The 13,687-nt window shown below is 35.8% G+C and overlaps 1 protein-coding gene across 1 annotated transcript; it reads right to left on the minus strand.

Annotated features, from left to right (window-relative positions):
• Window positions 1–8,425: 8,425 nt before the first annotated feature.
• LOC129315792 (expansin-A4-like) lies at window positions 8,426–10,008 on the minus strand. Its single transcript, XM_054959844.1, has 3 exons — window positions 9,743–10,008; window positions 9,335–9,653; window positions 8,426–8,951 (listed from the first exon to the last, which is right to left on the minus strand). Exons 1-3 carry the CDS (start codon window positions 9,888–9,890, stop codon window positions 8,642–8,644), a joined length of 777 nt encoding a protein of 258 aa, XP_054815819.1. The 5' UTR covers window positions 9,891–10,008; the 3' UTR covers window positions 8,426–8,641.
• Between the last annotated feature and the right edge of the window lie 3,679 nt (window positions 10,009–13,687).

The raw sequence follows: 13,687 nt of genomic DNA on the forward strand, positions 1-13,687 counted from the left end.
ATTTTCCAGACTACCAAGTTGAGGATATAGCCACTAAATAACCACCGTTTTGATGTTAAAGGCATTATGAGGGTGTAAGGTTGGCATTGATCGTGCATTCTATTTTCAACCACATGGTTGTTATTATTGTGATCCGGCATGTTTTCTATTAGATGTGCATGGTTGTTATTATTAAGACCTCATGATGTGCATTTTAAAATTATGTGATAGATATATGTTTATGCTTGGTTACATGGGTAGTAGTTTTATGGCTGAGACTATATTCGAAATATATATACATAGTGTTTATGAAGTTATTAATTTTCATTTACATTTATAATTAATTGATATGTAATTGTATATGTTGAATTGATGTTAGTTACTGAATGGTTGTACTTATCCCCCTTTCTTCAAAATTATAGGAAGTAGCTCATCAAGATAAAATCAAGGGAAACAGTCGAAGGCTTAGGATTTTAATCCTAAATTTATAGGCCCCATTTATGTAAGAGTTTATTTATATAATTTATCTTGACAATTTCAATAGGAGATTGCATGTTTTTGTTTACTTGCGTTATTTAATTCTTGATTTATATTGTGTATTTTGGATCTTAAATTGTATGTGAATTAAATATGAAATCTAAATAGAGTTAAAATACTTTTGCAAGTGAGGATTGAATATATTTGTGAATAATGGTGGTTTAAATGTGAAATTATATGTTTGAGACTCCCCTTGTCATTTTTGAGATTAAGGGATTGAGTGTTGAAAATATGATATGCATGTTGTTAGGGTGTATTGATGTGTTGCACAGAATTTGTTAAGTCTATTGAGTATGGTTTAGATGTGGTTGTGAGCCTATGACACTTGGTTGTAATTTTAAACATCCCAATTATGTTTTGATAGCATAAATGGGTAGGTTTGCATTTTGATATCCAACTTTTTATTGAAAAATGATTTGAGTGTAAAACTAATACCATTAATTAAAATTTGAAGAAAGCTTTTTGAAAACACCTAAATTACCTCAATCAGATGTTGGATAAAGAAATGAGGCGCGTCAAAAATTTAATTGGAAAATTTGCCACTGCTGTTATGAGTTTCTGTACTTTATGCTACAGCATAAAATTTTATGTTGTCACATATTATGCTAGAATTGCTATTTTTGCTCTCAACCCCAATTTGATATTATCTTACTATGTATGATATCCATGCTTCCATATATGTGTTTTCTTTTATTTTTGTTTATGAAATGATTTTTTTAGCATGTTAAGTTTTGAAAACTTGATATCACATTTATATAAATTTAATAAATTTGATAATTTACTTGAATTAATCCTGTAATGATCTCATTATGGTGTTCATTATGAATTAGTAAGGGAGATCTTACATAATGTGGCTCTAATATCAATTAATTTGAAACAAAAAGGGGGAAAGGAGAAGAAAAGAGGTGAGATAGAACAATTGAAGAGAAGAGATGATTAGAGAGGGGGGAACTCAGAGAAAGAAGATAATTTAGTATTCAACTCAACTTATTTAAAACTAATTTGAATATAACCGATCAATCATAAAGTTATTTATAGAACTCTAGAAATATTAAAATAATAATAAATGAAATATTAACCTAATTCTAAAAGATAACAAGGACAATCTATATTTACGTATATCTAGCCTCTAGGTATCCTATTTATTAAAAAAAAATTAAAATAATCATAACAAAGATACTAATTAAAAAATATAATTAAACCGTAAATAATTAAATGGATATTCAATGTACTAATTCAACTAATCATAATAAAATAATTCTGATTATTTAAAATAAAATTAATTGAATCTCATATCTATATTCCTTGTAAGAGAACGGGGAGATGTTTGGATCCCACCTCACATGTGCTTAACTCCCACCAAACCTCTCTATTAATTTCTCTCTCCGTCCTCACTACATAATCCAACTTCTTTTACATCATAATCCGCTCGGAACAGCAAAATGTCCATATACAGAGCAGTTCGTCCGAAAGAAATCCACATACAGGCTAAATTTCTCAATTAAATGCACCCAATTGTAGACCAAACGAGCGTGACTTCCTTGTTCTTCGATCGCCAAATGGCGAATTCGGGGAATTTTTTTTTTTTTGGTTCTCGCTCTACATAATGCACAGCAGAGCGAAGCTTCCTCGAATTAATACTTTCTGAATCACGCACACAATGCTTGGGCTTCAGTTTCATGAATTATTCTTCGCAATGATGGTAAATTACCAAGATGCTGCTTATCACTCGTCACTCGGTTTGGGAGGGGTTGTAAACAATAACTAACTCCACATATGATCATCGGCATACATCACAGTACAGGTCATAAATTAATGAACGTGATAACCACGCATGCAAGTCAAGTGATGTTATTATCACAAAACATCATTCAGAATCGAATATTCAATATTCCGAAGACGAGGGATCAAAATCGTGTGAATAAGCAAAAGATTCATGTTTTATGTCACGTCAGCCCATCACTCACACAAACATGGAACAGCGTGCTCAGCCTCTCACGTGGCCACACGGCAGCTCCGCTCCACAATAGCCCTAACCTATAGCCTATCATCCTCCCTCGCCATTCGCTCCCACTCTGCTTAGCCTGCAACCACCACAGAAGGATGGATTGAAAGCAGGGCAGGATCCGTACGGTGTGGCAGGCAGTGGCCACTCGCTGCGTCTAATCAGCAGCCTTGATCTTGATTCATTTCACTTTCTCCCCCATTGAGAATCTCTCACTTCCAATAGCTCCCAATCTATCATCACACAAAAGCGACCCCCTTCCCTAGCAATCTAGCATTCAGGGACCACCCCATATCCCTTGCCCTGCTCTACTCGCGATTTCACTTTTACGTTTTACCATCTCGTCGGTCCTTCTCGCCCGTCTCATGAACCCTAGCCACTACCCACTATCCACTAGCAACCTCTTCGGTGGAGACTCTTAGACCTCAATGAAGTGTGTGATGCAAAAGTAATAAAGCACGGTATGAGAGTACACCTACGTGGCAGTTTAGGGAGGTGGATTTCTGTTGCGTTTCAGCTTTTAACAACTGAATGCCAGCAGCACCATGCCCCAAGCAAAGCATACGCACGCACGCCAAAATTTTGCAATGGCATGAAATCTCATAACACTCTTTACTTTCCACCCATTATAACTGCGCCACTGTTTCTGGTTTATGGCCGACTCATGCGGTCTTAACTAGTTAGCTGCTATTGAACCAGATGCTTCATTCACCAACACATTCAGGACTCCAACCGCGGCATCCCTGCATCAGTCCGGCATGCATGCAGCGTATGTACCAACGGCCAAGAAGGCAAATAAACAGTAAAGATAGAAAGAATCAACGAGAGCCTGAACCATGCCCAGGGTAAGAAGACTAGTAAAAAGGCACGTTAAGAAGGGATCGCAAAAAGCCAAACAAGATGCCCGTTCTCATTCCTGAAAAAAGCTCCAAGAGTACACAAATAATCGAGTCAGGTCGGTGCTCCTTGTGCATGCGGTGCAGGTATCCAGTGGGGTGGCGAATTTCAAGGAGCTAAAATGATCAGGAGGAGGCATCGCGAACTTGGAAGCAGCAAGGGTTCTTGACGACGATGTCGTACAAGTGGAAGTGCTTCAAGTTGCGGAAGTCGGATGGGAGTGAGATGAGGTGCGGGGAGGAGTGGGAGCGGTGGAACTGAACAAGGTGAGGGGTGCAACTGTTGGTGTTATGGTAGCGACTCCAGCCGAGCTCCAGGAGACGCTGCTCCAGTTCAGAGAATGAGCGTATGACGTGGTTGGTAGGCAGGTAGACCAGCACTCTAGGCCGAGCACCGGGAGCGGTGGCGGTGCCGGCGCCGGGAAGCAGCGGCTCTCTTTGCTCGAATGATTCTCGGGTCGGGTTGGAGATGAGTCTGGCCACGCCTTTCTTGTCAAATACCCACACTCCCGACATCCCACCACCACAGAGCTGTGGATATACTCGCTTCTCCGGCCGCTGCCACTGGCACGTCCTTGGGCGGGAGCTGGGTGTGAGATGCGAGGGAGGGAGGGGACACGTGATCTTTGTTATGAGAGGAGGTGTAAGATATAGTGGCATGGACGTCTCTGCAGAGTGGGTGACATAAGAAGGAGAACCCCGCAAAAACCAGAGAGCACGCTTGTGACTGACCGACCCACTGCACTGTACAACTTTACCCAATGGTCGCGCATATCATTCGGGTGTACTTCATCGAAATCTCCCTATTCACGGCACGTTCTATCTCCCTACTCCCCAGCCTGATACTCCTGCTGTTACGCACCATTAAAATTTAAATTTCACGTGAAATTTATACGGTTTAAGTAATTGTTTATTTTTTTATATTTTTTATTAAACAATTTATAATAAATATAAAATTATTATTAATAAAAATATTTAAAAAAATAATGATTACATATTAAAAAATTAAAAATATTTTTTATTTTTAAACATTTAATTTTTAAAAATATTTTATATTTTTAAGTGAAGGGAGTGCATAATAAAATTATTAATATATATTATAAATATAAAAATTATCATATTTCATAAAAATTTTGTGAATTATAATTTTTAATTTTATAAGTTAATTACTCCTTTTTTTATAAATATGCATATATCTGCGACTGTACATCTGTATCTTTATGTAGATATTTCATCTATAATTTGTAATCCATTAAAAATTGAATAAACAATAGTGCAACTTATTTATAATTTATGAATGCTACTTTTATTTGGTGCATATATTTGACTCTTATTATTAGCCATTAATGGTTGCTTTTAAAAAAAAAAAATTTGTGACATTATTTCCTCGCTGGATTTAATCATGGGTCCTTGTAGACTCTTGAACTCCATGCAAATTCCATGGTCCCAGATCAAGCTACTTTTCCATTTACCTTGTTCTTATTGTATTATATTAATATTGAAATTTTACATCAGCATTACGAATTAACAATATTTTTTTTGGTGAACTCCGGTATATTCATGCTTAACCCTTTACATAATATTTGGTTAGGGGTTATAAAAATGGAGAGAAGTCTTCTCCTCTGATTTGGTAAAGAATGGTAATGAGGTTAAAATACACTCAACCCATGCTTTAGGTCAACTGCATGTTCCTTTATTTTTTTTAAAAGTAATCGGAAACCAACAGCGACCTCTTTTGGAAATAGTCATTTAGACCATTGACCCTCCAGTGTTAATAAAAAAAAAAAAACTATTAAATGCAGGAGAGTATATGACAGATCGAAGTAGTCAGGATTGCTGGGCAGATTACATGAAATTTTTAATACTTGTGTGATTAAATCCGTAGTTTTGTGATCCCATCAATTTCAATCCTCTTTTCCCTTTGGCCAGATAATTCCCATTTCACTCCCCAATTTTTCTGCTACTGCTACTTGTTTGTTTCACCCTCAGGAATGCAGATCACCTGCTTCTTCCTTGCAATGCGGGCTTGCACAGAGGCGCGATTTTTGTAATCTTCCCTTCTCCTGCCCAGAACTGGGGTTTTTGTTTCTCAAGGGGAGAGGCCTGCAATCTCGCCTCACTAAAATAAAATATAAAATAACAATAGTCAGGCTCTTTTTCGGGGAAGCCCGGCAAGCAATGCATTGTCAGAATAAAGAAACTAGGACCTATTTCGAATATATTTGCCGTCATTATGTTTTTTTACGAAAAGTAAATAACTAACGTGCTTTCTCCTTGTCAATAATATTCAAATAAGGGATTCTTTCTGCTTCCCCTCCTTTTAGGATGGTTTAGATTTATCTTGTTATTAAACTATTATTTAAATATGAAATAGCACGATAGTAAATGTATATATTTGAGCAATTAAATTTTTATTTAAAAAACTCGAAACTATAGTTTAGAAACTACAAAAATTATATTTTATAAAATATTTTAATGATATCCCCTCCAATATATTTTAAAATTATTAAGGTCAAATTTTGAAAGTTTAAAACTGTGTTTATTTTTACAATTTAATACTCTGATTCTAATTTTACAGAATATTATTTTAAAATTAATTAAATTTAAACAAATGGTTGTAATTGTATGGATATAATCCTATCTTTAATAAAATGCATCTTATTTCTTGGGAGACTATTACAAAATGTAAGAAGAAAGGTGGTCTAGAACTTAAAGATCTTGAAAGTCAAAATAAAGCTTTTATTATGAAGCTTTGTTGGGCCATGATAAACAAACCTCATGCATTTGGGTCCAATGTGGTTGGGCAAAATATGATCGTTCGTCTCAAGAAATACCCTTTGTGATTCGAAAAAACTCATCGCTTCTCTAAAATGCAATTGTCACTGTCTGAAATTCTTTCATGATGGGGGTTGGTAAGAAAATCAATAGTGGACGTAACACGTCGTTTTGGGGAGATATTTGGACTTCATTTGAGAAACCTCTTATTACTCTTGCTGACAAGAATCTAGAGCTAATTAATCACTCCGATTCCGTTAGTGACTTTGTGCTATCCTCCGGTCAATGGAATACACAAAAATGGTCTACCTTCTTCTCAGCTGACATTAATAGTATCCTTAATTCCTTGAAACCTCTTACTTGTGTTCATGATGATGTATATTGGTGGAGGAAAGCCCGATGGAAGATTTTCTGTCAAGGCAGCCTATGAATTCATTGTTAATTTTACTAATCCAGCAATGGATCCATTATGAAACAAGATATGGAAATGTAATGTTCATGAGAAAGTGCAACCTTTCATGTGGCAAATTACTTACTTAGAGTGAGAAGAGGTCTTTCAAACACTTCAGTGTTTCCTTTTGAGTGTCACAATGAGAAAACTATTATTCATCTTCTTCATGATCGCCTTAAAGCTCAACAAGTGTGGAAAGCATTGATTACTTCTAACCATATACTTATGTTTTTCTCTTCTGATTTGCAAGTATGGCTACAATGGAACTCATTACACAACCCAGGGGATGTAAGATAAACAAATGGCATTGGTTTAGAACCTTTAGTCATATTTGCTAGTTACCATGGACTCATAGATGCAAACAAGTATTTGAAGGATGTAGCGCGAAGCCAGAAGAGATCATTCATGGTGATCTACACAAACTGATGGAAGATACTGCTCATGCTAAGTTTCATCATCAACTCTTCCCAAATCAAATTCAAATTGAGGCAGTCTGGAAACCTCCCCCCATTGATGTGGTCAGAATTGGCATGGATGGATTTTTTCATGAGAATAACAAGGCTGCTCGTGGTAGTGTCATCAGAAAAGATAGAGACCAATGGATTATGGGATTCATGAAGAAGCTTGGATCCTTTCCATCAACTATCGTTGAGATTCTTGTTATTAAATCAGGTCTAGAACTTTGTCATTAGCACCATTTCCAGAAGGTTCAATTATACTCTGACTCCATTGATGCTATCAATTGGTTATCCAAAGATTCCAGCATTGATCATCCACTTAGGATTGAGATTGAAAAGATTAGAAACTTGCTCTTTAGTCAATGGGATATTGAAATTCGGTGCACTTCACTATGGTGATACACTCGCCAAAAAGGTTCTCCATGGTCCTTATGACTTAGTCTTATTACAGGCTATACCTACTAGTTGTGTAGGTATAATTCAAGAAAACCTGCAACAAGTATTTTGATGTATTGCCTTTATAGCCTTTTTTTTTTTTGTATTTTTCCTGTAACTGTCAAGCTTTTGCTTGCCATCTTATGTCATAAAAAAGAATCCTATCTTTAAAATCCATAACCACTTTTGGGCCCTAACGTGACACCGGAGTGATGGCCCAACGCCTGATGGACTGCGTATTGACGGTATTGTTGCAGCATTCCACGTCGGGGCGTTCCTGTGCTGACAGTGGCAGGAACAGGATTCATCCATACAAGTCTTTCCACGCCACCCCATTTTCAGGCATAGTTGTAACTTCAGAGTTTAGATATCTTTTCTAACTGGGTCATAATCAGTGGGGTTGTCTTTAATTTTTTACCTTTTTATTTTAAATTGTTTGTATAGGCGAGAGGGATTTAAACTTGCAAGAGAATGCACCAAAACTAGCGGGAAATGTTTAAAGTCCTTGATGAGGGTGGAGCATAGAAGATCAAAATAAAAGAAGGGGAAAGGTGAAAGAGTGAGGAGAAGACAAGACAGGAATGACGAGAGTGATTTACAAGAGAGAGCAAAAGTCATAGAGACAAGGGCTGTCAAGCGAGTGATGCCAAAGGGGATCCAAAGTCGCCGGCTTTTGTTTTGCGCCGCCTAGGCATCCTAAGCTATTTGCTGCTCTCGTCTCATGCCATTACCGCACACCCTAGCTTTTTGACTGGTTTTTACATCTCAACCTCAAGGTCCACCCACCCGCTGCCAACACATTTCCCATTTTCTGTTCGTTTCTTCACCTAGAGTGGTTTGGTAATGTTTGTGATGCCGCGCATGGACTTCATCCAACAAATATCTCAAGGGAAAGAAAGCATAAATATATCATTGAAACGAGCCAAGTGGTTTCCTTCAACCACAACACAGTTGCTTAGATATATTAATTAATTGAACTATAAAATATATATATCTATATATAACATCATGTCTTACATTGTATAAACCACTAATCAGCTGCGGGCTACTCCTTTGATATAGCCGCTTCAGCATTCCCTACGGCTTTACCATAGACAAAATGCAATCAAACCCGGAAGTTCTTGCCGGTGAAAGTTTGACCGAATTGCCAGTTGGAAGGGACGATGTTCCAAGAGGTGGAAGTGCGTCTGTCACTGCCCGTGACCCTGAACGACAGCGACTGTCCCACCAATACGGCGTTTGACTGCCAGTTTTGACCCCAGTTCCGGCTCAGGGGCATCCACTCGGACCTCGATCCCTTCACGTACGCCCGCACTATATCCCCCGCTCCCGCCACGTTCGTGATCAGCACCAGATTGAAGTATCGAAAGCCGTTGATGGTGAACCTTATTCCCCCTTGCTTCCTGCATGCCACCCTGCGTGCATTCCACGTTCGTACATTCAATTAAACAACATCAATATTTCTAATTACTACTTATTAGTTTTAACTATCAGCACTCGAGTCGAGCATCGAGGGGAGCCGGTGGCCCTCCACTGACAGCCTCGGTCGCGGGATTTGACCCTGCCTAAATGCTTCTTTAAACTTGGATAACTAGCTGACGTGACGTTGGTTTGTGGTTATGGGCAAAAACAACTCAACTCGTGACTCGAACCTTGAAATATGGGTATATTGGTAAATTCGCCAACAAGCAACGATCAATCCCCTCAAGTAATTCCAAGGCAGAGGCAAACCGAACAGAACCCACGGTCTACGGTATCGGAATTGGGTTATGGGGGCAAGAGAGAACAGGGACGTTACCGGCGGTAGGCGACGGGGACGATGCCGGCACGGTACTCGGCAATCTTGAGGAACATGGGCATGGCCAGGTCAAAGTGGGGGCGAGGAGGGTTGCACCAGCCGCCATTGTCGTTGGGAAGAGCGTAGTTGGGCGGGCAAAAGTTAGTGGCCGTGACGAATATGGACGGGCTTCCCGAGTGACACCATTGCCTGTCATCTGCGCACTTTATCTCGAAGCACGCTCCGCAGCTCAGCCCATTGTTGAACAGTGCAGTGCTCAGCGCCGCCGTGTTCACGCCGTACCCTTGGCTGTAGAGGTTACCGTATCCACAGGCTCCACCTGCCCAACACTCACAATCTCAAGTGATTAAGCATAAACGGGAGGCACATTACTAAATAAAAAGCGTCGACGGCAGAGGAGATACAGACCCATGGTGCCGGAAGCATCGGCTCCTCCGTAGAAGGTAGCATGAGCACTCTGCCAAGGGCCCCCGGTGTAAACGCCCGGGATTCTGGCCTTGACCGTTAGGGCGAAGGAGATAACAAATGCGACGAAGACCAGAGAAGCCATAGCCATGTCAGTGAACCTAGAGAGAGAGATTTAGGGATGAGAGACGACTGGCTGTCTGGGGGCTCGTGGGAAGGAGGGAGGACTACTTATGGAGGTGCCGAGAGGAAGAGGTGCGGGGCAAATTTTGGAATTTTCAAACTTACCTCTCAATTTATTAAATTAAATAAATGTCACCTTCTATCTATCTCTTTCATCCCTGCTTTTTCACACCTCCTAACGTGTTGTAGGCGCGTAACCCGCACCTTCCGTGCTCGTTCGGTTCATTCATTATCTTGACATCTTCATTCTTCAATAATTTCAAACTAACGCCATTCCGTCCGATGAGGCTCCGAGGGACCTTTATCCCATTGAGGGTTTTCTGTTACGCTCTTTAAAGCGAGTGCTTGCAGGGCAGTGTCTTTCCACTTTCCTAGCCTCGTCTACCCTGCAACGTAGTCTCCAACGATAAAATAAAAGGGGGAGAAATAATAAAAGATCATGCTGCAGAGACGAGTAAATGAAACAAGTCTCTCGAGGCTAGGCGGATATTCCACATTTCCTCTGTCGTTCGCGACTGCACTCTTTTATTTCACGAGGGCTGAAGAGGATCACGTCTAAATTGGTCAAGGATTAAGGAAAACGGCTCGTGTGCGATGCGGAGCGTACTTGAATTGGTCAAGGAGGGTGAGATTAAAATCTACCCATTAACCATATAACATTTTAGACAAAGATGATGAATGCATGAAAAAATGAACCAGACTTAAAAAAAAAAAGTCTAAACATAGACTTTTAATTCAGTTTATTTTATGAAAAAACAATCTATTTTATGAGGTTTTAATAATATTTATTTAACTTTTTAAAAATAATTGAAATAAAAAATATTTTTAGGGAGAATTACAATCAAGTTTTACATATAAAAATTAATTACTACAAAATTTATTGACAACTATGCTAAATTGTGTAGGCAATTGATTATTTTGTCAATGCAGCTTAGCTCAATTGTCGATAGATCTTGTAGTAATTAATTTTTTTATGTAAAATTTTAATATAATTTTTCTATATTTTTATTATTTTAAGAAGTGTGTGATTAGTTAGTTTCTAAAAATAGTTTGATAACGTAGAAGAGAGAAAAGACGTTTTAAAAATATGAGATACACGAAGACATCATACAATTTTAAAATATTTAAACAATAAATTATTTTTACAAAATAAAAATAAAAAAGATAGAATAAAATTTTAAAAATAAATAATTAATAATCACTTTTTATTATTGTAATCAAATATAAAATCACTTCTATTCTATAAAACAACATATTTTTTTATGAAATTTTAAATTATTTAAAAATGATTTATTTTTTATTTTAAATAAAAGAGTTATAATTTGGTCTCCCTAATGGGCATTTTATGAGTATAGTTTATAAAACTGTGATTCCAAGTTGCTGTCAATGTCTTACCTTATCTGATGATATGTAAATAACTCAGCATTTTAGAATGAAGGCATGTCTTCAACTCAACTGTAAGGGTTCCTGAAAATCAATTACCCTAAAGCTTTTGTTATAAAAAACAAAAACAAAAAAGTGGAGAAGGATATTGAAACGATTTTTCTTCTTTTTCTTCTTTTTTTTCTAAAAAAAAAAAAAGAGGTTCCAGTTACGGATTGCGACTGTAAATGGCGGAGGTGGGGTGGGCCCCCGCAGCCGTAAATATCGGGCCTCAGAGGACGCTCCTGGGGTTGTTTGCTTTAAGGGGGCCCCGTTGGCCTAACCCCCCTCGAGCCCCACGCGCCCAACAAACAGCCATGGCCTTCAAACTCGAAGAAACTTCTTGAAAGTTGAAACCTAATATGTTTCTCCGATTCAGTGAGATAAGCGCCGTGGTGCTCAGTACCAAAACACTGCGTTTTGCAGCATTTTTTTTTTACTTTTTTAAATAATAAAATTATTATTTTAATATTTAATAAATAAATAAATTTAACTTGTTAAAATTTGATATGAATGATTTAAATAAAAATTTTGGTCTAAACAATTTGATACTTTACTAAAAAATTACAAAAAAATGATATAAAAAGTTTAAAATAGAAATTGAGTCAAATAAAATGATATAGTTTCTGACAACGTAATAAAATAATATTAAAATTCTTGTTAAAAAGAAGTACTTTTATTTAATATTTGGCCATGCTTTAAATGATAATATCTCTCATAAATGAATAACAATGCAAAATTAATAAAATAAAAAATATTTTATAAACTATATTTAGTTAAAGTTCTATTTTTTCTTTACTGCAATTTTAAGCTATTTGGATCAAAATTTATATATGAACAATTCAAATCAAATTTTAAAAAATTAAATTTATTTATTTATAAAATATTAAATTAATAATTTTATAATATTTATTTATTGTTATTATAATAATTTTGTGGTTTAAAAAAAGAAAAAAAAAACACTGCAAAACGCAGTGTTTTGATGCTGAGCACGGCGCTCATCTCCAAAACCGAATCCTATGTTCCTCACTTTACTCGCGCCCCATTCTCTTTTTCACCCAGCCCCCCATTTTACCGAACCAACTTTGTTTTAAAACTTGGAATCACTTTACACTGTTTTTTTTTTTTTTTTAACCAGAAAAGAAAGAAAGAAAGAATCCCTTGACATTGTGGGGCGCACTAACAGCGTTCAGAGGATATCCTTATCTTGTGTCTCATCTTAACAAAAAAAATTAAGAATGAATTTTTATTTTATATCTCATTTTAAAAGTCATCTCACTCTCTTAAAAATTAAAATAGAATCAAAATATCCTATCATCTTGATAAATTGGCCAATGTCGGAGAAAGATCTGTATAATGATATTTATTAAAATTTTAAATTATATAATTTATTAAGTTTAAAATTAAAATAATACAAATACATAAATTATAATAATTTAACATTAATTATTGAATTATATTAATTACAGCTATATATTGTGATAGCAATTATAAGTGATTTTTAGGTTATAAGAGCAGTGACAACATACAGGTCAAACGCAACACCAAATCATTATCTTCTACTTTAGTTGGGACGTGTTAAGCTACTTATTCTTCCAAAAATAAAACAAAAAATATGATATACATAAAAGTTATTGAATAAATAAATATTTAATCTATGTCATTAAAATTATCAATATAAAAAATTTTAATTTTATATAAGAATTTAACTATTAAAATTATAATTGATATAATAAATACAACTATAAATTATATTAATAAAATTAATATATTTAATGTATATTTTTAAAATTAAAATAATATATACAATACTCGGGACGAGACATCTTGATGGTAATCTCATATTCTATTTCATTTCAAACTCCTTTCTTATACTGTCTCGATTGTTTTTGAGTTGGGACAAGACCCATCTCAATATAATCGAGACAATATCAAATTAATTGGGATGGATACAAGTTGAATGTTTTTAAGACACACTCTTCTATATTTTTACTATATTGGAGCGTGAATGAATGAATATCAATTTTTACTATATTGTTTTTAATATATTTTTACTGAGGTGTAGAATATATTTTGATTAAGTCAAAAACAATAAAGTTGGTTTTATAGAGTAACGTTAAATTTCAAACGAGTGACTAAGACTTAGCCAAAAAAAATTTAATGGAAAAATTGAGATGGAAAAATATATATAATAATAATAATTAAATTTATATATGTATATTATTAATATAATATAAATATTTTAAAGCATATATTTACATTTTATTTTACATATATCTATAACAAAAATAAGTATATATTTTTATTTTTAAATTTTTGTTCATCAGTTTTTTATAATATGAG

Source organism: Prosopis cineraria, unplaced genomic scaffold (genome assembly GCF_029017545.1).
Source record: "Prosopis cineraria cultivar Desert tree isolate PC_DT_omini unplaced genomic scaffold, ASM2901754v1 PC7, whole genome shotgun sequence".
In the NCBI taxonomy this organism is placed as follows: Eukaryota; Viridiplantae; Streptophyta; class Magnoliopsida; order Fabales; family Fabaceae; genus Prosopis; species Prosopis cineraria.